At 38.9% G+C, this 24,132-nt stretch overlaps 1 protein-coding gene across 4 annotated transcripts; it reads left to right on the top strand.

The window, feature by feature from the left end:
- Positions 1-246: 246 nt before the first annotated feature.
- CHKA (choline kinase alpha) lies at positions 247-23,644 on the top strand. Of its 4 annotated transcripts, none has more exons than XM_050898064.1 (12): positions 247-269; positions 4,789-4,900; positions 11,943-11,996; positions 16,133-16,246; positions 16,872-17,005; positions 17,289-17,393; positions 17,765-17,823; positions 19,457-19,544; positions 20,488-20,596; positions 21,079-21,185; positions 21,525-21,606; positions 22,395-23,644. In XM_050898064.1, the coding sequence occupies exons 2-12, from the start codon at positions 4,805-4,807 to the stop codon at positions 22,452-22,454; spliced, it is 1,008 nt and encodes a 335-aa protein (XP_050754021.1). In that variant the 5' UTR covers positions 247-269; positions 4,789-4,804; the 3' UTR covers positions 22,455-23,644. The 4 variants fall into 4 exon arrangements, with proteins under 4 accessions (XP_050754021.1, XP_050754018.1, XP_050754019.1 ...); XM_050898061.1 differs by lacking the exon at positions 247-269 and adding an exon at positions 289-703; XM_050898062.1 differs by lacking the exons at positions 247-269; positions 11,943-11,996 and adding an exon at positions 289-703.
- Positions 23,645-24,132: the final 488 nt, after the last annotated feature.

Genomic DNA, 24,132 nt, shown 5'->3' with positions numbered 1-24,132 from the left:
CGCGACAGCGCGAGCGAGCGCCTTGTGCTCCCTCGCGCACCAATCACCAGGCGCTCCGGGAGCTGGGAGAAGGCACGCGCGCTCCCCGCAACTTCTCCCCCTCCCCACCCCCGCTCCCGGCTGGAGCCGAAAGCCAGGAGCCAATCAGGACAGAGGGAAAAAGCGTGAGGCGAGCGGGCCCGCGTGCCGAGCTGCTATAAAAGGGGGGACCGGGAGCGAACCTACGGCTCACTCGCCGCTGGCGCTAACGGCGGAAGGACGCACACGAGGTGAGAGAGCGAGAGCGCGCGAGTTGTCGCGCCCGCCCGCTCTTCGCCCTAACGGCCGCCGCGCCCCCTCCCCGCTGCCTTCTTGACCGGCCGCCTCACACTATGAAGACCAAGTTCTGTAGTGGTGAGACCGACCCTTCCCCGCTCGGGCTCCTCCTCGGCTGCAGCTCCGGCGGGGGCGGCGGTGTCCTCCCTGCCGCCGGGCAGCCCCCCTCGCCACTGGCTCACGCTGACCCCGAGAGGAAAGACCCCATCGCGGCGGGCAGAGGCGGGGGCGCCACGACCCCGCCTTCCGCGCTGCTGCTGCCGCCGCCTGAGGAGGAGCCGTCGCTCGACCCCCGAACGCGGCGCAAGGCGTATCTATGGTGTAAGGAGTTTCTGCCTGGGGCCTGGCGGGGGCTGCGGGAGGAGCAGCTGCGCGTCAACCCCATCAGGTCAGCGCTGAGGGGGGGGTGGGGGGGTGGCCGGTCCCTGTGGGGAGGGGGCGGGGCCGGTTGGTCACTGGGAGTCCGAGCCGCATCCTGACGCAGGAGGTGCGGGCGATGAGGGTCTCCCTCCTTTTTTTTTTTTTTTGTTTCTAAATCCTTCCTAAATTTGTTTTTCTGGGCGCAGGGGAGCAGGCTCGCTGCCGCGTGGGGAGCGACTGCGCATCCGCCTCCCGCATTCGCTCTGGGGCGGCGGGGGCATCCCCCACTCCGCGCAGCGGCGGGGCGGGTGATGCGGATGGCGGCAGAGGGAGGCCGGCTGGACCCACCGCCTCGGCGCGGGGAGTCTCGCCCGGGGGGGAGGTGGAAGGCCCTGGGTTGGTTGCGTCAACACCCCCCCACCCCCGCCCAGGAGAGGGTGGTGATGGTGATGCGAGGTGGCTGGCGCTGCAGCGCGACGGCAGCGTCTCGGCCCTGAGCCGGGGGAGGGGCCCTGGACTTTGACGGTGAAAGTAATGGAGCTGGTAGAAACCTCTGCTCCGAATACGGAGCTCCCTCCTGAGAAAAAAAGTGCCTTTTTTGGTGTAGCCCTGACCGTTCTGAAATTCAGAAGTTAGCAGGTAAATGCTGCGTATCGATGATGTGAATCATCTTTTAGCGTATATAGTAACAAGTACTTGTGACTCAGCATATTGGCAGCAGAAATATGTAAATTGGGGATCTTCTAGAAGCCATATGTGATGTGTTTGAGATCTTTGCAGAATTAAATAGTCTCTTTTTTGTATCAGTCTTGTATACTAGTTAAACTGGTGTTAAGAGTTTCATTTTTACAGACTGCTTGTCTAGTGTCTTAATGGCTGATCATTCTACCTGATCAAATGTAGAGTCCCATACAGTTTCAAAGGATATGGTTGTCAGCTTCTCCCCTTGAGTCCTGAGTTTGCTTTCCTAGTGTTTCTACTTTTGTTGATAGATGAAATACATGCAGATCTACCACAGTTAGCTAAGAGAGCATGAACTGTTGACAAGGCTCTGATAATAGAAGTATAATCAAAACCCATCATGCTCATTTTTAAATGTATTTTAAAAGCCTTATTAAAAATGAGCAACTCATTGAAAGCCAGTGCAGATAGTATTTGTATTTTTAGATCATTTCTCCTCACTTGACGTGATAAGAATAAGTTTATGAAGGGAGAGAATTTTTAGAAGACTTGATACGGTTCCTAGATAATGATAGTCTGGCATTATTCCTAGATAACTGGTCTGATAATATGTCTGTAATCTGACTTGCTTAATTCTGTTTTCATCCTTATTGCGTACTGCTGACTTTGGTACTTGTTTTCTAAGGCCTTAGGTTTTAGCACAGTTATTCTTGCATTTCTTGGAAACTTCCCCTCTATGACACTACTTCAAAATGACTTGGTGGTTTCTGGACTGGGAGGAAGAGAGGATGGGCTGAAACTTAAGAATGTGTAAAACCATGCTAACTGGCAGTTGCATTTATTTTGGCAAAAGTCTTCTCACCCCTTTTTATCTATGGAGAATGCAGCATCATATTGGTTTGCTGATTCTAGTTTCACAGAAGTCAAGCACCCAGTGTGCATTCTCCAGTGTGTCTGTCAGTATTGCCATTTTGACTGCATTAGTGCAAATCATGTTCATGAACAGATGTTAGGTACTTGGTATCATAGGATGAAGGGGTCCAGTCCTTACTGTTTGAGAGCAAAGAAATAGATTTGCATCTAATCAGAATGCAAGTATATAAGCACATCTAACTGCTGTGGCTGTGATTTGGGGAAAGCTATGGGAAGCTCTGAAAATAGATGACCCTTTTGGAAGCGCTTACCTTTAAGTAATTTGTAGCAGTAGACTAACTGGTAGCTTTATCTGTATAAGAGTGAGATATGCCCTTTTGACCCTTAAAGAAGCTGCTGAGTCTACTGACCTTTCAGGAGAACAATACCTTTTATTAGACTCCCGTATGGATTTCCTTGATTAGAGGTAATTTTTCAAGTCTTAAGTGCATAAAACTATAGTGAAACTTCTGTTTAATGGAGGCTTCTGGTTTAGCCTCAGTAAGACACTCCTGTTTGGCTGGAGAGGTATTAAAAAGAAGAGTTTCTGTACTTTCATGCACAGTATGCAGGCTGAGAATGTGTTTAAATAAGTAACGTAACTGTTTGTACTGGATTTTGAGCTCTAGTCTGGTATTTTTTGTAAAGTGGATTTCAATGTGTTTAGTTCTTCTATTTAAGTATTGATATTTTCACCAAAGTCTACATCAGAGGCTTAGAAAAGGTGGCAAATGTTCTTAAAAAAAAAACTGTCTAGCACAGCTTAAATAAAGTCAGAAATATAGTTGGTATAACTATCAATGTTCTGATGGCGTCTGAATGGTCTGGCTCTGGTCTTTGTTTGATATCCTTTCCCATCTGTCTGTCTTTAATACCTGTTCACCTTCATGGTTCAAAGTTACTTCATATCTCTTATCTCTAAACATCCTTTTTTGGATGCCTGCCCAGCCACCTGGTTCTCTTCTGTCTTCTTTCTTGAGCATATTGTGCAGCTGCTGTTCTACCCTGTTTTCTTGAGATTTCTTTTTTCCTTCTCAACTGTTGACTTTGGATATGTAGGCCAGGCCTTCTTCTCTGTATCATCTCCCAGTAAATACATACAGGTCGTCTACTTCTTGGTAGCCTTTTTCTCCAGAAAGTATTTACTACTTCCTCACTGTTGTAAAAGAACCCAGAAAAATATTTGAAAAAGCATTGAGAGGAGTGTCAGGTTAGAACTAAGAACTGCATTTTAGCCACTGCATTTTGGATCTGCCATGGATTCCTGGAATCAAATCTCACTGCAAGGTAATATTAAACACTTATGTTTTGAGTGTTATGAAAAACTGCATTACTTTGTGAAGGAAATCACAATGTGACAGAGGTACTACTATTTAAATTCTAGAGTTACTGCAGTAAGTTATGTAGCATGCTACAAGTAAAATTACTTACTACTTAAATCTGCTACCTCATCCCTTTACTGCTAGCTACTATATTTGGATTGTATCTGTTTTTGAAAGTTCTTTCTTTAATGGTGAGACAGACAAGTTTTTTCAGTAGAGCTGATTTGCATTTCTGTTTTGCAAGTAAACCAAAGTTTCAGTACTTTTTCCTCTTGTAATAGAGGAAGAAGTAATAGGGAAAATCTATTGCAGAAGGGAAATTTGAAAACTTATTAATGAACATATTGATAATGAAGAGGATGAAGAAAGACAATGTAGTAAAGAAAATGTGGGCTGAGTAGACTGGTGTTCTTAGTGGACTACTAGAAATCAAGAAACTTAGCGTCTCTAATCTAGTATCTATCTAGCTTGATAAACCTGTAGGAAAAAAAAATGCTGCCACTTTTTCCTGTGAGAATACTGTTGTAAAACAGTAATTATATGAAAAGCCAGCATGCTTGCATAACCCTTGAATGATTGAAGCACAGGACTCTGAAGGTGACTTTAGTTTTGACAAATACATGAGCAATTTCTTTAAAATAAAGAACTGCTTTAATTGTAAATTTCAAAATTGAAAATGAGTTCCTAAGAATGATAGTGTAAGTAAGACTTTCATCAGCTGTGCTGTAGCACAAGTATTCAGGTTAAATGTTTGTAGCTGCCATCCCAGTGATACCAGCCCTTAATTAAAACTTAGGGTTTTATACTCTCTGCATAGTTTTAAGCTTATTCTGCTGCCTGGCTTGCTTGTGCAACCAAGTGTATCTGACAAGACTCCAGCATCACTTTCGAAGTCCTGAAAATAATTAACAGAAGTCTACATCTTATCTTAGTTGCCTGTTGCATTTTACATCAGTTTGTTCATAGCTTGAGCTGTAATTTATCTTGACGGTGAACTATACATTAAGAAGCATGAAGCTGCCAATTTTTTTATTGAAGTCTGTATGTTACAAGTTATTGGTACTGTTGGAAAGTGGTTTCTAATGTTAGAGTAGATCAGTTAATCATACTAAAAGGATGATTAGTGTGCCTCTAATTTGTAGAAAACAGAACATGTATTCTCATCCAAGTTAGCTGATAAACACCTTTCTCTTGATAGAGGTGGCCTCAGCAACATGCTGTTTCAGTGCTCGCTACCTGATACCATTGAGACAGTTGCAGATGAACCACGGAAAGTTCTCCTGCGCTTATATGGTGCAATCCTGCAGATGGTGAGTATGTAGAGTGCTTTGGGAGTGGGAGGGTTTCTGTAGCTGAATTGTAGTATGTTTGGAGATCTTCATTTGTGACATACTGCAAGTGTGTGCTGCTTTATCCTTTTGGGAATGTGTTTTAGTGGTAGTGGGGTAGATTGCTAGCTTAAAGCAGTTTTCTTTATTGTCTAGAACTTATGCTCCTTTCTATACAGATCCTGACTGGTGTGTATCAGCTGAAGGCTCATTTGCTGTCCGTTTGATCAGTAATGTTTTGTTTATGGTGTTAAGTTTGGACTGTGGTGTTTCAGAAAAGTTATTAAAGTTTGCTTCTGTACAGTATGTAGGACTTTGGCATAACTAGTAAGATTGCAAGAGACTAAACTGCTTAATTTTAATCTTGGTAGCACTTACGAATCTTGGAGATTAAAGTTGAAGGTTTTGTCAAACTTGTACAGTGCTCAAGCATTTTATTAGATTTCATGGGTAATTGTGTTGCTGGAAAATTTGATCTATAGTGTTACAATAAAAATGAAGCACAAACATCAATACCATACAGCTATCTCATTCCAAAACATGCTTTCCTAAATGTGTGATATGCCTCGTAGCTGGCATAGAAGCTTAACCAGATGTTTGTAGAACTCTTCTAATGTTACTTTTCTTTTATTCGGTCAGTAAAATGTAAATAGCATTGAAATTTGTCAAACCTTAAGAGGAGCGGTTGGCAAATCTGTTTCAAATCGTAAAGTTTAAAATCAAGAATATTTTGTAAAGGTGATCTCTTCTAAAGCTTACAGGCTCTTACTGTACGAATGTACAGCAGATCTTCTCTTACCCATCTCTGCTAGGCACTTGATTATATTGTAAATAAATAATCATAAGTGTTTAACCTTGTGAAAAATTGCAGCTTCATAAAATTACATTTGGATGTTGGCAATTGTTTCTATTTGACTTAGAGGGTCTGGTTTTACTATCCATTAATTTGATATTTTCCAGTATTCAGTCACTTGCTTTGAATAACTGATCCAATATCTGCAGGAGATTGACTGTTCCTGAAATTTCAGCCCATTCTTCCTGCTTCTGCTGCCTTGACCAAACTTACTATTAAAAATCTCATTGGATACTGTCACTTAACTGGCTTTAAAGTGTTCTGTTATTATACTATGTGAGCTATTAACTTTCCCATGGTAGCAGACTTTACCAGAAATATGTAAAAGATTCCAGTGGTTTGAAATAGCATGAAATGCTTGGCTACACCACCATATGTGTGTTGGGAAAGTTAAATTGTTAAACAAGAAAAGTGTGTAGAAGTTCATTAATTCAAGTTTAAATAGTCTTTCCTTTAGTTTACAAGAAACCAAAAGCAAAGTGAAAGAAACAGTGGTGAGAAACTTTTTTGAAATTACTCCTAAGGTTGATGCTAAGAATTTTTTTCAGAATTAGTAATGGCTTTAAGGTAATGCTGACTTAATATGTAGAAGGCTTGAGTAGGAACATGGGCTATAAAACTGCTGTAATGGTAGAACTTCTGTTGCCCAAGAGCTTGAAGAAATGTGGCCTTTCCCTTATATTTCAAAGGAAAAGTAAAGTAGACTCTAGAATTTGGTTGCCCTCCTCTTCCCTCAAGGTTTTTTTTAACTTGCCTTTTCTGTGCCCCTATCCACCGAAGAAATCAAAATAAAATTTTGGGCTCTAAAATCAGAACTAATTCAGTTTGAAAATTGAAAGTGTGTTCATAACTTTCTAACCTTTCTACTCTTGGTGTTGAAGGATCTTTTGAGATGTCTAACTTCCTTTATTTCCATAGTGGCAGTGAAATGACTGCTCTTGTTGGTGCAGTTCACTAAAGGTTAAGTAAGCAGAGAAAGTCCCAAGGTAAAACTTTCAGATTGCATTGAGGTTCACAATTTTTGTCAACAAACATTTGTCTCTTCCAGCCCCTCTACCTTAAATGCACGTTAAAATATAAGCAAACTGTTTTATTGGGGTATTTGAAAACCTCACTTAGGATTCTTATGAATTTCTGGGTGGCATAAGCAGAATCTTATGACAAGCCTGTTACGAGGGAGTAATCTGGTATTTTTCAGTAATGTTGCTTAAGTTTAAAGCCCTATAGAAATTAAGGGACACTGCTTAAGTAAGTTGAGTTTTGAGACCTTATGCTAAAATCACGACTTAATTCTTAATGACTTAATTGTAACTGCCACTGGGTATTAGTAGTTACCAGTTGTTTGTTTAAGCCTTTGTAGCATGTTTTAACTCTTGTCCATTTTACTTTCTGTTGAAATTGGAGCACAAAACAGTGATAATATCAGCTCTTCTTATGCCTTTACTGTAAATACTATAGCAATCTGCACCAAATTGTTGTACATATGGAAGACAAGTTTAAGTTAAAACTTTGAATAGAAGTGAAAAATAGATACCTGATACTAACTTAAGAATGAATGATACTGGCACCATAATTCTTTGAGCCACCTTTTAAAGGAACCTTTTTTACAGTTTGAAAATAGCCCCAGTTTGCTTATTATGAATCTTGGAAGACACAAATGTCAGTACATGAAACTCATCCAATATAAACCATGCCAGTTGGCTAAAGCTGCCACACAGGGAAGGCTTTGTGCCTTCTTCTGTCATAGCTGATATGTTTAAGCCAGTTTTTTGTGTGCATGACTGTTTTGGGGGGAGTTGGGGGGAGATGAACTGAGCTGGCTTGGCCATTATTATGAATGGTCGCACTGGCATGGTTGTTTAAAAATCAAGGACTTCTCTTGAGTATATCCTTGAGCAGAACTTTTTTAAGACAAGTATTTGTGCTTGTGACAGGTTGAAGTACTAACCACATTAAAACTCAAATGTTTGAGGCACAATGCAGATATGTTCTACATTGAGAAAAGGGAAATGTCTTACTCTGCTTCACTTATTCTTGCTCCAGCTTAGTTGCTAAATTTAAAGGGGAGCATTGGAAGTAAAACTTCCTTATGACAAAATGTCTTTAACTGTTGGCATATCAGTGTTAAAACAACTGAAACAAAAGGTTCTCCAACAATATGCCATTTAATGTCTGGACTTTAAGATTGGATTTCATATGCAGATCACTGTAGTGTTTCTACTTAAATTCAGAACAACCAAACCTTCCCACATCTTAGAAATGCTGGTAGGATTTCAACATAAGATAGCATCAACAAAAAAAAGCAGCTCAAATTAAGGTGAATTTCTTTGAAGTTCACCTATCAAAAGGTAACTTGGGGATTGATTCCCATTCTTTTCCACATGTCAAAAGAACCTTGAACTCTGATTCACTGGGGCTCTGTTACTTTGCAACAGCCAAAACAAAATCTTGTATATCAATGAGGAAAAACAAACCAGTATACCTAATGTTCCTCTCTGGTCTCTCAATTTCTATGTGAGCAGATGCAAAATAAGTATAAGTGGTTGCCACAGTTCTGTGGTAAATCTTTTTCCATACCTGCCTTGCTGCCTTTTATTTTTTGTAACTAAATAAAATGCAGACTGCTGTGTAACTGTAATTATCAACGTCTTCTGTGGTTGTTGGTGTCCATGTCTGTTTGTAGCATGGAGTAACTACAAATCCCTGGCACTGGCAGACGGCTTGAAAGAAACCAAGCACCTCTTACGGGGATATATTTGTGTTGGGTGGAGTTAAGGGTATTCTGGGGGTAATGTACCACTTTAGTTGTATATGCATGTGTTCTCTGCTGCAGGCTTGCCCATGCGATCGTGCCTAGAGCACTCTGGTTTCCAGGTGACAGACACGATTCACGGTATAGTATGAGATCTCTGAAGTTGGAGCATTCTCTACAGCTTTCATTTTCTTTAGTACTGGATTTCATTGTTTAAAAATAAGGCTTAAGTAGCACCAGCTACTGTCTGTGCATCTGAATGTTTACAGCAATAACAAAATATCAAAGTACTTGCCCCTTCCTTTCCTCTGCTCCCTCATAAGAGAATGGTAACTTGAAATGAAGAGGATTAGAAATGTCCTTGTGGCTTTTGTAGGGCTTGAACTGGGAATTAATTCTTCACATGCTAGATTCTAGGACTTCAGCAAATTAGTATCAGTTCCTTCAGGTCTGGCAGGGATCAGTGGCAAGTTCTTAGAAGCAGAAATAGTTATTGCTGAATCTAAAACTGGTTTGTGTTGTCATACCCTGAAGTTCAAATCGATGTATTCCAACAGCTTGTAGAATTAAGAAAAGTTTCCCCTGCATAGGTTGCCTCTAACATGTCAGGCAGTTCCTTGTAATGTTGTAATTCCTTGGGATTTGAATTCCTAGGGGTTTGTCTAAAAGTACTCAGCTTTAGTAGTTTAAGACTTCAATATACTGCAATAAACTCAGAAAAATGGAGTTATAATGTAGGGTATAAATTTGTGGGCAGAGCTAAGGGTTATTTGGGGGGAAGAAAGTTGCAAGTTCCTTGTCTGTACAGAATTCTATTGCCAAGCATAATTTGGGATTTTTGACAGAGTTCATCTTCCAGCTACAAGAGAAATAAATTTGGGGCTTTAGGGAGAAAATGATGAAGAACTCAATTTTCTGTGTCAAACTGCCAGATGTATAAACACTGTCTGGTCATCTTCTGATCATGGATCAGATAATGTGCAATGTCTCCCGTTCTAGGACTTTCATCTTGTACCTGAAGCTTCCTGCCTTAAAGTCAATTTATATGATCACGAAGTAGACTCTATAACAACTTCTGTTGTCTCTGTGCATATAGCTGTCCTCCCTTAGTAAAATTGTAGTGAGCTTTCTTAGTCTGCTTTGAGAATAAACCTTTCCACAATAAAAGAAGCACTGAACAAATATTTAAAGAAATCTTAAAAGTGTAGAACACATGTCCCTTTCTAGTTAATATTTCCATATAGAGTGATTAAAAACCTCCAGCAGTTATTCGATCATCTCTTATTTGGGTAATTAAAATCTCCTCATTGCTGTTGAAGTAAATAGCTCCCAGAATTGGACATAAGTTGGAGTGAGCTATTAGAGTTTATGGAAAACCTGAAGCTTTGATTGGTTTAGCCAAGAACACATGAGCTAATATGTAGATCAAATACCTCATGGTATGAGATTTTTCACTTTGAACCACTGTTCTCATAGGTGATTGTGCAGTCAGAAAACAATCAAATCCTACCACTTTAACATCTGTTAAACTCTGAAACTTCTGTTACATAAAATTGCATCCTGCTTACTTTATTCTCCTTGACTGCATGTACTGGAGACTTTTCCTAATTCTAGGCTGAGTACATGGCCACTTGTGAAGACTGATCCTCTCCAAGCTCCCATTCATATTTGCAAGTTATTTACAAATTCTTTTGTATTCATTCTCCTCTGGACACTAATGCTCCATGCCGAGGGAACAGAAAAGAGGAAGGGATGCTGCAGAAGTCTCCTTTTCTGATGACTCTGCAGTACACGTCCCTAACTGTCTCTTTCTAATGGCACAGTAGATGCCATTAGGCTAACATTAGGCAAACACTAATTTGAGGTGGACTCTTAGAACTGGCTAGCTCTTTATACAGTATGACTTCTGGAAAGTGGATGCCAGTTCAGGTTCTAGGGAAAAGCCTAATCTGCTTACCTTCTGATGAACTGAACCATTCTGAGAGCACCATTAATCAGGAAAGACTCCTGGATGGTGAGTAACTTTCTGACTGTTCAAGAAAAATCTGTAAGATGCAAGAGTGGTATTGATGTAGGACATGCTTGTTCAGAGAAGCTCTCTGTAAATGACTTTAATACTATTAAGTAGTTATGCATTTAGCTTTTAGTGAGTATGTTTTGACTTTATTAATTTCCTTGAAAGGAATATAAACTAATAGTAGTTTTCATATTGTATTGTTTTAAACTTACTATCCTAGTGGAATGGGAAGTACTTGCTGAAAGACCATCGATTCATGTTAACTATACTTCTTCTATAGCTTCTGAAATACTGTAACTGCATAGCTTGTGTAAATCATTAGCTTGTTGTATTGTACTTAAGGCAGCTGGTGTTGCTTAACTGTATTCCATTAAGTTCATATTTCCACCCTTGTTTTGGACATGTTAGAGCTTTGGAACAGAAAGGTATGCACACGGTTCTATGAATCAAATGTTTTTGTTCAGAAAGTGGAGATGCAGGCTACCTTTATGGGCCTCTAAAGCTAGTCTGGTTTAAACAGTCAACAGTGGAATTGCAACATAAGTAGCAGCCACAAACTGTCACTAATCCTAAGCACATATTTGCTTTCTCTTCTCCTTACCTTCAAGCCCTTTAAAGGACAAGGTTTTTATTACATCTTGAATTTAAATGTTCAGCTCTATTAAAAGCATGTGCCATTGAGGGTTCAGTTGCTGAGGGTATGGTTTGATACTCTGTAACTGCTTTATAATGACTGTTAACAATCCCAGCACAATACATTATGCATGGAATTGGTTAAAGTTTTGCTAGTATACTACAGTTCTTACTGAGACACCTTTAGCTTACATGGGCAGTTCATTTGAAGAAAAGTCTGGGATTTGCATGGCCATTAGTACATTGTACATATAGCTTAGACAGCACACTATAAATAAGGAAATTCTAGTCACAAGAAATCTGGAAAATAAGGTAATAGAAGAAAGCAAGTGCTTTGCAAGCTTCATTTTGTAATCTCTGTAATGCATCCTTAAGTGCTTTAGCTGCAAGAAGAATATCATCCCAGATGTTATGCAGAGGGACTTAATTTTCTCTTCGTTAAAAATGTTCCTCTAAGCTTATGATATATTGAAATCTTGTTTTGAAATACTGGGAAATAATAAAAACATACCTAAAAATGAGCTCTCAGGCTATTTACAGGAGTGGCTTGGTCTCATTGGCACATCCTTTTGAAAGATTTTGGAATTGTTGAAATAGTGTGGTGGTCAGAGGTCAAATGGATACTAGTGCTGTAGCGGTCACAGATCAAGACAGTGTTGAGACATCTAGTTAATCGTAGCTGGCACTTCTACTCCCTTTGTTCTGGTGGTTGCAGGTTAATCATGTTAAATTTCATCTTCTCATTGTGTTTGCTTTTTCTCATTCATAGAGGTCCTGTAATAAAGGAGAGTCTGTACAGTCTCAGAAGGAAAATGACTTGCAAGTGAGTAATTAAATTTGCTTATTTCACAGATTTTTATAGATAATAGAGAAATGTGGTGATCCTGCTTGTTTTAAACCAGTAGTTATTCCACCTGGTGTCTGGGCTCTGTTTCTAGAAACCGTAAACAGTAATGAAGAAATCTATTTGCTCATAGAAGTAACATCATAATGTGAGTGTCTGTACATAGTTTGGAAAGATTTAAGCATTCCACATTAACAAGAAACACCCCCCAATTTTACCCTAAATGGCAGCTTACCATTTCTGACATTGGTATCAGTACCACTATTTCTAATACTAGGCTCTTATTTCTTTAGTAGAGGAAGATCGGTACTCTGCTTTACCTAATCCTTATTTTATAATACATTGATGAACTCTTCTGAGGAAAGTATATGGAGCTGGAGAGAACTTCCTCTTGAAGATGAAGTGTTTCTGATTAGCATTGTGCTTGGATCATCTGTGTCTGCAAACTTTAAAGTTCTTGCATTTGGAACCATTTCTGCTCATGCAGCATAGTGTTTAGCTGAGTGTAATTTTTCATAAAGTCATCTGAACAGAATTTGGTAATTTAGATTTCTACCCTGGCAGTATTTTTTTTTTTCAGTAAGGGATAACATTGCAGCATGTTAGCCAGATGCTTTCCTTGTTCAGTACTGTCGTTTCAGCTCTGTAATGGTTTTGGCAGTGATTAGGGAGAAGTACATTTTACTCGTTTGATAAGTGCTGCTTTTTTCCCCATTGTATTTTCTGCCTTCTGGGAATGCCATCTGAAACAGTTCAAGCACTTGTGGTTTTTTTTCTAGTGAGTTGAAACTGGTTTTAAAATTTTTGCTGTTGAATGACTGCTTTTGAAGTTTTGTTGAACTTTCAGTTAAGTTTACTGGAACAGCTTCAATCAGTTGAACCAAGACTGAACTGAAAAATGTACTGGTTTGATTCCTCAGTTTTCTTCAGAGTTGAAAAATGGAGGTGGCTCGATTTCTCCCCCGCCCCAATCCAGTAAAAAAAGTTCCTAAAGTTATAAAAGAAAACAAAAATCCAAACAAGCCCCACCTTGGTGCCAACAGCTCATAGAACTTTTGCAGTACAGGAAGTAAGGCTTTGAACTTCAGAACTTTCTTCGTTTGTTGCCTGAAAATAGTGATTCTATGCTGGTAGGTTATTGTTTTTTGCTATTAATCTCATAGTGCTGGAACTTCACTGCTGGATCAGCGTACTCAAGAATTCCTGTCAGGACAGATTCATTAATTTTCTTGAGTCTAGGTAAAAATTGTAGGTAGGTTTGATCAGAGGAGTTAATGTCATCCTTTGGAGAGAAGAAAAACCTCTGGGTAATCCCAAAATATTCTGGATCACTAGCAAAAGCATTGTAGCTATTCTGAGCTGCCTGGTGTTTGATGACTGTGACTAGAGATGGGATAGTCTTGTGTAAGCTCATAAGGTCTTCTAACAGGGATTATCTATGTTTTACCTTGGTTTTGCTATAGTTAGGGGTAATTTTCCTCTAAATATTACTATTTCATGTATTTTATAGTGAGCTTTTTGTTCTATACTTCAACTGAAGTATAGAAAGGCTTTTGATCTCTCCGTGCCTGAATGGGAGTTGCATACTGGAAAAGTCTTGTAAAGAGTGTTTATAATTCTTAGGTTTGAAATGCAATGTTCGGCTCTAAGTATTCATTTAAAAGCAAGAGGTCAAATCTTCTCCAGAAGCTTGTTTTAAATAAAAGTGCTCAAGGTTACATCAGTTTGAAACTGATTAAAATTGAGAGCTTCAGAGCTTAAAACAACAGGTTGTTGTCTTGGCAGTATAAGTATATTGCAAAGTATTTGAAGGCATTGAGATACATAATTTACTTAGTTACAAAGCTTGATCCTTTAAAGAAGTCATCAGGTGAACATTTAACTGAAGAGTTAGATATCTAGATTTGTTCAATGTATATATGAAGCATGTGATAGCATTTTCTAATGTTCTTCAGTAATTTCCACACTTATAATTGACAGTAGTGTATGGAGAGGAGACTTGGTAAAAGGTCTGTCAGGTATTATGAAGGAGAAGCCTTTGTGCCCGAGATACATAGATGGTATTATTCCAGAGCTCTCATTGGACTTGTTTTCAAGTGACCATTCTGTTACAGTAGAGGAAGTTCTTTAGGTGCTCTAAACTTCTTTGTCTTTTAAGAGTCAGGCACCAGAGCATTCAAACTTGAATATTCCTATGCTGCTACTTTTAGATAATATTTGCCTGTACTTTTGAATCTTGACGCAGATCTTTCATGGAGAGATGCAGTCATCCTTGTTAACACTGCTGACACAGAAGTTTACAAACTTGCAATTGTGTAGTTGTGGATTATCTGAAGGTTCTAAATTTTTAAGCATGTCTTAAAGGACTAGGGCTAGGCAGACATGTGGCAGAAGTAACCCAGAAGTGCACTGTTGAGTAATTGGAAATTTCACTATTTCTGGGTGTCAATTCTGATGCATTAAGGGACATCTTAATGAAGAATATTTCTTTGGCACTTGCTGTTATCCAAGTATCATGCGTTGGTTTTTCAATAGGATGTGAAAACAAGGAACTGATATCTTAATGGGAACAGCCAACAGGATTGCTGTAATCAGACTTTTAAAACACCCTGGTGTTGTACCAGGCACAGACAAACTCAGTATTGGCTAATAATGGAGTAGACATTCAGTAACCTGTATCTAATTTGCTTTTTGTTGCTTGGCATTAGGCTTCAGAACTGAACTGAAAAGTTCAGATCTGGTGGTGAGGGCATGTGAAATGATCAAAAGTACCTATTTTTGGTGCATTAGTTCTGCTTCAAGGAGTTGAGATGGAAAAACAGTGGAGGACATGGATGTAATACATTCATATGCAAATAGTCTTAAACTCTTGATGACTTGATTGACTTGATTCTTGATGACTCTTTCACTTTTTATTGAAGTTAATGCTTCAGAACATAGTTACATGAGTCCTTCCTACAGTTCAATGTGAAATGCTAGAATTTCTCGAGGATGCCAGAATAATAAGGTGTAGGACAGTAAAAAACAATTTATCAATGGAACTGCCTGGAGCGTACTCAAGAGTAGAACTTGTGTAGAAAGAGTTATTTACTGAGACTGCAGTGACTACAGTAATGCAAAGGCTCTGTAGTCAGAAATATCTGAGAGCTTTCTTAATTTTGTGCTCTTAATTCTTATGCTTTTAAGTGTCATGGGTCAGACTGAGATGAGTTGCTCAAAAGTAGGCAGAGGCTTAGACCTCTAGGATTTAAGTACAGCTGGATTCTGATTCACATAATTGCTAGAAGTAGTGATTTATATTGTGGCTTCTGTGTTTACTTACAGCTAATCTTACCCATCAAGAAAGCTATACTTCAGTGATTGTAACTGTATTTTTGAGACATATTTCATATTTCTATTAATTTTTAAACATTCATATTAAAAAGCTGTCTGCTTGTGACTGTTATCACTGAGTTTATTGATGTAAGGAAAACCTTGAAGAAAAGTTATTGAAACTTGAGGTATGTTTGGAGGTAGAAAAGGAAGAATGTTTATTCACACACACATACTCCTTAGCAGGAGTTTAAATTATTCTCTCTTTAAAAAAAAAGAGCAAAGACCTAAAATGTGCTTAACGGAAACAAATCCTAAGTCATTCTTCTAAATGAAAAATTAGTTAGTTCAGTCATTCACTTCATTCACTTGCATGGTTAAAATGTCCTTTTGTGAAGCAGTGTTCCAAAGTGTGTTAAAATAGCCAAGGATAATAGTTATCGTTCCTGTGCCGTGCTTCAGTAGGATAAACTCCTTCAGGAAATGAATTTGCAGAGTTCCCACAGGTTAGGGAGGAGAGGGTGGTTTGGTTCTGCATAGTTTTCCTTTGACCTGGCCCACCAACAGTACCTGTTAAGTAATACAGATTTTCCTCCCCAGCTTTAAACTTGAAAGCAAAATATTTCTATTGCTCTCATGTTAACTACGAGTTCTTATCAGTCAAGAGACTTCGGTTAGTAAAATGTTGAGCCTTCTTTTTAAAGCTAACCCTAAAATTTCTCACTTTGTAGCAGTTTAGCTATTGTGCACACCTAAGTTCATTTCTGTGCAAGCACCAACTAATGCTTTAATTTTTTTTGTAGGGGGCAGAAGCCATGGTTCTGGAAAGTGTTATGTTTGCCATTCTTGCAGAGAGAGCTCTTGGCCCAAAGCTGTATGGAATCTTTCCACAAGGGCGACTGGAGGAATTCATTCCTGTAAGTCCTGTTCATGATTAGTTAGTGGGCTGCTGGTAGCTATTTTAATTGATCATGACAAGAAGGTCTCTGGACTGCCCAGAAAAGCAGGGATGTGGGAATGGAATACTTGGCAGCCTGTAGTAATTGCTAGCTGTAATTTGATACAGTTATAGTGGGTGTTGGAGAGCCCAATTATAGCTCTTGCCAGGGAGAGATATGTAAAAACTCTTCAGCTGTAGCAGAGACTAATAAATGAAGATAAAAAGCTTGTTAGATACCAAACATAGCATTGGAAGCTATGGAGTAACGCTTTCCTTTAACAGCAACAAGAGCAGATGCTTTTGATGTTCTTAAATATTTATACCCAATCTGCTTTGAAGATATTATTAGTGTGAGATGTGATATTCCCCAGGTCTTGATCTAGAAGAGAATTGACTAAGTCATAAGTAAGCTATGCTGGTTAACTCTGCTTTTCCAAAGACAGCAATTTTGTAAGTTTGTTTGGGATGAAAACAGTGTATTGCTTGAGTACTATGCTAGTATTTTATACTATACTATACTATATAGAGACTAATGTTAGTGTTTGTAATTAATCACACTGTTGTAATTAACTGTATTTTAAGAATACTGTATTTTATTACAGAGCAGGAAACTAAGTACTGAAGAACTAAGCTTACCTGACATATCAGCTGAAATAGCTGAGAAGATGGCTAGATTTCATGGCATGAAAATGCCATTTAATAAAGAACCTAAGTGGCTTTTTGGAACAATGGAAAAGTAAGTTATGCAATACCTTAAAGTAAGGAAAAAAAGTGACCTATTGTAATTTTGATAAGCAGATGATTCTTCCTGAATGCCTGAGAGCACAAGCTCTCACTGTACCCAGAAACTGTTTCATAGTTACTTGAGGAACTTAAATTACCTTGAAGAATAGTAACATTTTCTTTAGTAACTCTTTTTTTTAAACTTTCTTGATTTTTAGTTTAAATGGTATCTTAGTATGGGAAGACAAATATACTTATTGTCACAAATGCTTTACTATTGTCTCTGTTTTTAACAGATATCTAAATCAAGTGCTGAGGATTAAGTTTACAAGAGAATCCAGAACTAGAAAACTGAACAAACTCCTCAGTTACAATCTCCCCCAGGAAATGAAAAATCTAAGGTAGGCTTATTTTGTCTACCACTGTCTTCCAATTTGCACGATGTCAGTATGAATTTGTATACTTGTTCAAACACATTATACAGTATAATACTCTGTACTCATTTTACTTTACAAGTCGGGGATTGTTTTTGTTCTGTAACCAACCTGAGTCTCATGTGACTACAAATTGATACGAACAATTGCTGATCTGACTTGCTGATCAGTGAAGTCTGACTTCCTTGTCCTGATCTTGGGCTCCTAATTGAGAAAATAGGATCTTGCTAGAAATGAATAGCGCTTCAAATTCTTAGAACAAAATCAATTCTTTACTTGGAGGTGGAACTGAACTTAGTGATTTGTTACTTACAAGATCCTGTATTGCTGTTTTCTAGAGCTATGCTTCAAGCTACTTCATCACCAGTTGTATTTTGCCACAATGACTGTCAAGAAGGTAAGCTGCTAATATTTCATGACCTTGTTCAATGATGCAGTATTAAGCCTTTTCTGGTTACTTGCTTGCTTTCTGAGAGGTAGTTATGTTATTGAGGTACTGCCCTGGCAGCTGACCTGAAACAGCAGCCTGTGCACTCCCAGTATGCAACAGCTGCAAAGTGCATTGGCTTCAGCAACCCTTCAGGCTAATTAAGAGAACGTCTAGTATCATAACTGGATTAAGCCAAGCATGTACACATGCTCTGTTAGTACAGGTCAGTTGATGGGAGCCTTGGGTGTTTTCTATTAAGACTGTACCTTTCTTAGCTGTCTGCAATATACACGATCAGGGTAGGATATACTTTAGTCCTTTTAAAAGAAAGATACTGAAAAAGTACAGTGAATGGTGAAAATGGAGACTAGGGTAGTTTGACTCAGCAGTGCTCAGCTTGTACTGGTAAGAAACATTAGGAAAACCTTATCCACCTCTTTTTAGTATGCTCTCTCTGAGAGTCATGGAGGGAACAACAATTTTTCTGAGCCAGTTCTCTGAAGAGATGAAAAGGAGGCAGGGCTGAACGTGTTGGGTATGCTGTGTTTGTGCTTCCTGTCACCTGTACAGTGGATAAGCTGGGCTGAGCTGGAAGGATGCTATACTGGGACCATATGCAGGGCTGTTTTGTTCTCAGGAGTCCCAGCCTTGTTAGCTAAGGCTGAGGAATTGGCCTGGAAGAGGATTGCCCTGGAGGATAGGCACATAAGGATAGGTAGCATGAGGGGAAAAAGCCACTGATCTGAGATCTGAAGAGCTAGCTCAATAGTGGTGGAGTTCGAGGTCTCATTGCTGATGTGGCAAGGTGCAGTACTGGAGGAGTCAGAGCATGATTGGGCTGGGGCAAGCTTTGGAACCTAAATTTCCAAGGTGGGGGTGGGAGTGCGAAATACTGTGCTTGTTCTATTGGTGCAAGGGTATGGCATAGAGAACAGATGTACCTGTGGAGAGGGGACAAACTATTGCAGAAATTGAAATTACTCTAAACTTATTTACTAGCTGGCACTTGACAGAGGCAGACTCGATGTCTTTCAGATGAATTAGTGAAAAAGTGAATTGAAAGACAGCTAAAGCAATCTCCCTGTTATAGAGGAAAAGGCTGAGCTTTTCTATATGTACCAGTTGTGCCACATATTAGAATAGCAAAGTGATCAGTCTGTGGCTTTCAGGCCGCTGAAAAGCGATTCCTATCCCAAGTGTTGTGTGGTCAATGATAGTGCTATGCAGGTATGAGAGATACTGCATCATTTAGATCTCAAGCTGTGGAAAGAAACAATTCAGCAAGGGCTGCTAAGGCTGACTGTCACCCAAGTTAGCTGCAAGCTAAACACTGGAGAAGCAGGACCCTTGGGAGAGCAAATCTACCTCTGCCTGTACAGAAGAACTTCCTTACTTTCAGGTTTGCAAGGTTTATAGTATATGTCAACTTTCAATGAGCTGGTATACAGCCAGTGCAACTTGGCTTTTCCTGTCGTTCTTCTGTGCAGATGTTAAGGGGTACCTGGGATTATCTGAACAATGTTTCTTAAAATAAAGTATTGCTTTTCTATAATTTTCCTGGGACTTTATTGAATATGCTGTATTATTATAAAATCTTCAGGTAATGTCTTGCTTCTGGAAGGCAGAGAGAATTCAGAAAACCAAAAGCTGATGCTCATTGACTTCGAATACAGCAGCTATAATTACCGGTAAATCACTATTCTCTATTCAGCAGGAAGTTGTATTACTTTCTATATGCTATGGTGAGAGCAAGAGCTGCACTGCTGATTATCTGTCTATTTTAGTGAATTGTGTTCTTCTCTATTAGTGGTGGACAGCAAATATAACTAGTCAAAATAGCTCTGGTCCTGATGCCGTTGAGTATAGGCATACAGCAGAATCAAAGTTGTTGGAGCTCCTTGGTTGTCTAGACTGGAGGGCTTATTCATGCACAAATGGCTTCTTGCTTGCATGTCAAAATTTCTTTCTAGTGGGGAGATGAGGAGAATGGTAGATTGTGTGTGTGTACATATGTAGGTAGGGCAGGCTTACTTTTGCATTTTTTTTCTTCAGTCCTTTCAAATAGCTTTCTCATCTATGCAGATGAGAGTAATCCTAGATTTTTCACTACATGGTTACACAAAATGCTTTCTGTTCTTACCTCAGTCATCTAGTACCTGTGTTTAAGGATGATCTAATTGTGGGGAGTCATTGGGATCATTAAACATTAGCATAGCTGGAACATAATAGAACCCTGAATTCCAATAATGTAAAAGTGGGATATGTTAAATACTTTGAGTATGACCTCTTTGCCTGCAATAATGTTAACATTAGAGATGTCTCTGACTTCGTGCTGAGATGTAGTGCATTCTCAAGTATTTTAACTGTCTCCATTGGTATAAAACTTTGTATCAAAGTCTAGTATTTTCATGTAGCTGGTAGCTTTCATTCTTAACTGCCCATCTTTACTAATTGATTTTAATAACTTGCAAAAAAGTTGTATTCTAGTCATCAGTTCTCTACCTCCTTTAGCAAAACTGCTGTAAGTTCTAAGTAGCCTTGTGCTTTTAAACTTGATTTTAGGTTTGCTTAAGCAAAACCAGATTGCTAGTATGCAAATATTGAGGTACTCGGTCTTTATCTCTCTTTCAGAGGATTTGACATTGGAAATCACTTCTGTGAATGGATGTATGATTACACGTATGAGAAGTACCCATTCTTCAAAGCTAGTGTTCATAAATATCCTTCAAAGAAGCAACAGGTAGACACATAAGACATAATTAACAAAATGCCAGTGTCCACAGTCTTCAAATCTTAACTATCTTTTCCAATTCTGTGTTGGACTTACTCTGTCCCAAGACCTTTCCTCCATGACTTCCTTAAATATAACACCTTCTGTAAGCCTGACTACCTTTGCTTTAAAAATCATAGTAAATATTCTATCCTGAATAGCTATTGTCAAGTTTCTATGTGCCATGTAGCTATCCACCACAAAAAGTCCAGTAGTTGTGGACTGCAGCTGTGAAATTAGTTGGCAGTAGCAGAATGTTGTCTGTCCTAATATGGCTTTTCTTAAACCAGACTTCCAAGCAATTAGTAGAACCACCATTAATCTTAAAGCTAACTCCAGCACTGTCAATGTTTCAAAAAAATAAATGACAACTTATTAAAAGGCCTGCCTAGTTCTGAAAGAAGCAAATATGTCTTGAGACAAAGAGTTGTAACTGTTTACTTGCCTTCCAGCTTCATTTTATCTCCAGTTACCTGTCTGCATTCCATGATGGCTTTGAAAATCTGAGCAATGAAGAGAAGTCCAAACTAGAAGAAGAAGTGTTGATAGAAGTTAACAGGTAACTTGTCTTTAACAACTGGTATGTTGAAACTTCCACTGTGATACCTATACTTGTATACCTCACTGGGTGGAGAAACTTCAGCCAAGAGAGATTATAAGCTATTTATATGTGGTAAAGAAAAATCTGTCTATTGTAATCTTTAGATATGTGGTATACACTGTTAGTGGAGTAAAAATACTACTCCACGGGGAAGCTAATGGAATTATTTTTATCATGTCATACTTGAAGAAAAGGTGGGGACATCCCCAAACTAGGGAATACTATTGTAACAGGATATTGAAATAAGGTGTTGTGACTTAGCTGAGTATTTCAATAAACATAGCCATGTAATTTCAGGTTTGCCCTTGCATCGCACTTCTTCTGGGGTCTGTGGTCTATTATACAAGCAAAGATCTCATCCATTGAGTTTGGTTACCTGGTAAGTTATTTAATCGTAGTTTCATGTAACTAAAAATGTGTACTCTTAAGTAACATGTGGTACATTATCAGAAAGTAAATGAAATGCCCTCTCACAGCAACTAATATCTTCTAAGTGGAGTAAAACTTTTTCAAATCAATTTGTTAGTTTGTGCTCTTTCCTTAAGAATGTAAAGAACATCTAAGATCATAAAAAAACTTCAGAAATTCTTCCCATTGTTACGTAGAGAGACTACAGCCATATGTGTCAGGTCTTGCAGTGAAGTATTTTTCTGCAATAGGAGATCCCATGCAAGAGGAAAGCTAGCATGCAGTAAGTGTGAATTTGGAAATTGTGTAGTCAAAGTGCACTTGACAATATGTTGATATTCAGTGTGCAACAATATCAATGCCAGGTAGCTTGTTGTACTTGAGAAACGGATCAGTCTAACTCTTGATACATGTTTAGTGTACTGTAAAGTGATATAACTTTCAGGTACACTGAATATCCTCCAGGAAGTGTTGCAGAAGCCATCCTTTTTAGTGAAATCCTGACCTTTTTAGTTCCTGTTTTTTCTGACATGCTGGCAGCAGCTAATAGTGTTAGAGTTGAAATAAGATCGGAGGAAACTTTAAGAGACCAGAACACCTCTGGAGATACTGTCCTTCCCAAATAGAGCTAATTAATGCATTGAGATGATGGATTAGGAAGGTAACACAGTTAATACCTTCATTATGTTTCCCCATTCCAAATAAGAAAACTCAGCTGTGTTTACTGTATTGAGTACTGAATGTCCCTTATTTCTCCAGGAATATGCGTTATCCAGATTTGATGCATACTTTGATCAGAAGAGGAAGCTGAAGGTGTGAATGTGGGAGGAGTGGCCTGTGGTTACTGTATGAAGAGGGCAGCTGGACAGAACTTACACTGTGCTTAGGCTACTGTATCTCTAACGAAGGTGTCACTGAATTCCAGTTCCTTGGAACGCAGGTGTACAGTACTGAAGACTGTATAAAAATGACTTGTTTACAGTTTCGTAAATACTTGGAATGAGATTGGGAGGCAAAAGTAAAATACAACAGTGCAATATCTTTCATTTTTTTGATCTAGAAGGTATTTTGTATTATGGGAGAAGCTTACAATTAAGTGTCAATACCACATGCATCAGAGCAAACAGTGTTACTGTGAGTACATTTTCTAGGGGGGTGTTGGCATTATGGTTTATGTTGTAAGCAGAACAGTTGTAAAAGATGATTCCTTGTAGACACTGCCTCTTAATGAGAAGGAAAAGTGGAGGAGACAACTGTTAAAACTGTGAAGTAGGCTTAAAATCTTACTGTGAGATTAGTTCAAACATGCCCCATGAACACTATCTTCAAAGCTGCTGATATGTTACACCACTTTAACCGTAAAGCAACTAAACACATTGAAGCAGTATGCTTTAAAGTGTTATCTACATATATGTGAATGTTTCTCTTAAGCTGGTGTGCCTGTGAAGTATGAATGAACTTTGAACTGGACACTCTGAAGGAGTTTGTCTTGAACTGTTCATTCCATGTCCTTCAAGAACATGCTTTAGCCCAGCCTGGTTGTCTCTTAAAATGCTGTGTCCTGCACAGGGGGTTCTGTGGGCTGGCAGCACTGGGAAGAGTGCCTTGAATTGCTCTAGCAACTCCCCAGATAACTGGATTGGCATTGACAATACTTGTAATTGGAGCCCATCTCTCTTCTTGTGTTGCTACAGTATATGGCTGTAAGAAATAGTAGAGCCAAAGACTGTGGAGAACACTTCAGGAAATTGCGGTTCTGCCCATCCAATGCTTACATGTCTTGGGAGGTGCTTTTCTTGCACCTTCAATTTTCATCATGTTCCAGCAATCCAGTAAAGTGGAGTGTCTTGTGGGGAACAATAATGTGTATATTGAAACTTGAGTATAATCTGTGTACATGTCATCTAAAGATTTCTTTAGATTTTTGGGAGCTTGTTTATTTTGAATGTTATTTGTTTGTGCTTTCTAACACACTGTATTATAAATAATAAACTTCTAAGTCTACCCTTTTTCACTTGTATAGCAAATACTGTTTCAAGCAGCTGAAAAACTGCAGCATTTCATGTACTGTATAGTATAACTTGTAAAAGCTGTCATTTTATTCTCTAGTGTAGAGAATCATTTTCCATACACTCAATTATTAATACTTTGTAATAAATATAAAGCACTTAAACATCATAGTTGATATTCTTAACTCTTCATTATATCTGCAGGATAAAATAGATGCTGTTTCTGGCCTTAATCTATGCTGGAAGTACTTTCTTGCTTACCTCCAAAGGCAGACTAATTTAAGCTTTAGGCTCAATGCTGCGGGATATACCTTCTACTGAAATGTGTCTTTAGCATTTATTGTATAACTGAATACTAATAGAAAGTGTGGGGAAGAAAGGCGGTTAAAGCAAGTGATGAAAAGTAGACTGAAGATCAGTTTCCAAAGTCTGTAGTTTTGGAGGTGGGAAAAGGTTTAGATTTAAGCACTTTACTGTCTCTGTCCTGT

The sequence above is a fragment of the Gymnogyps californianus genome, chromosome 5 (genome assembly GCF_018139145.2).
Source record: "Gymnogyps californianus isolate 813 chromosome 5, ASM1813914v2, whole genome shotgun sequence".
Classification (NCBI taxonomy): Eukaryota; Metazoa; Chordata; class Aves; order Accipitriformes; family Cathartidae; genus Gymnogyps; species Gymnogyps californianus.
This window is presented reverse-complemented; position numbering and strand designations above follow the sequence as displayed.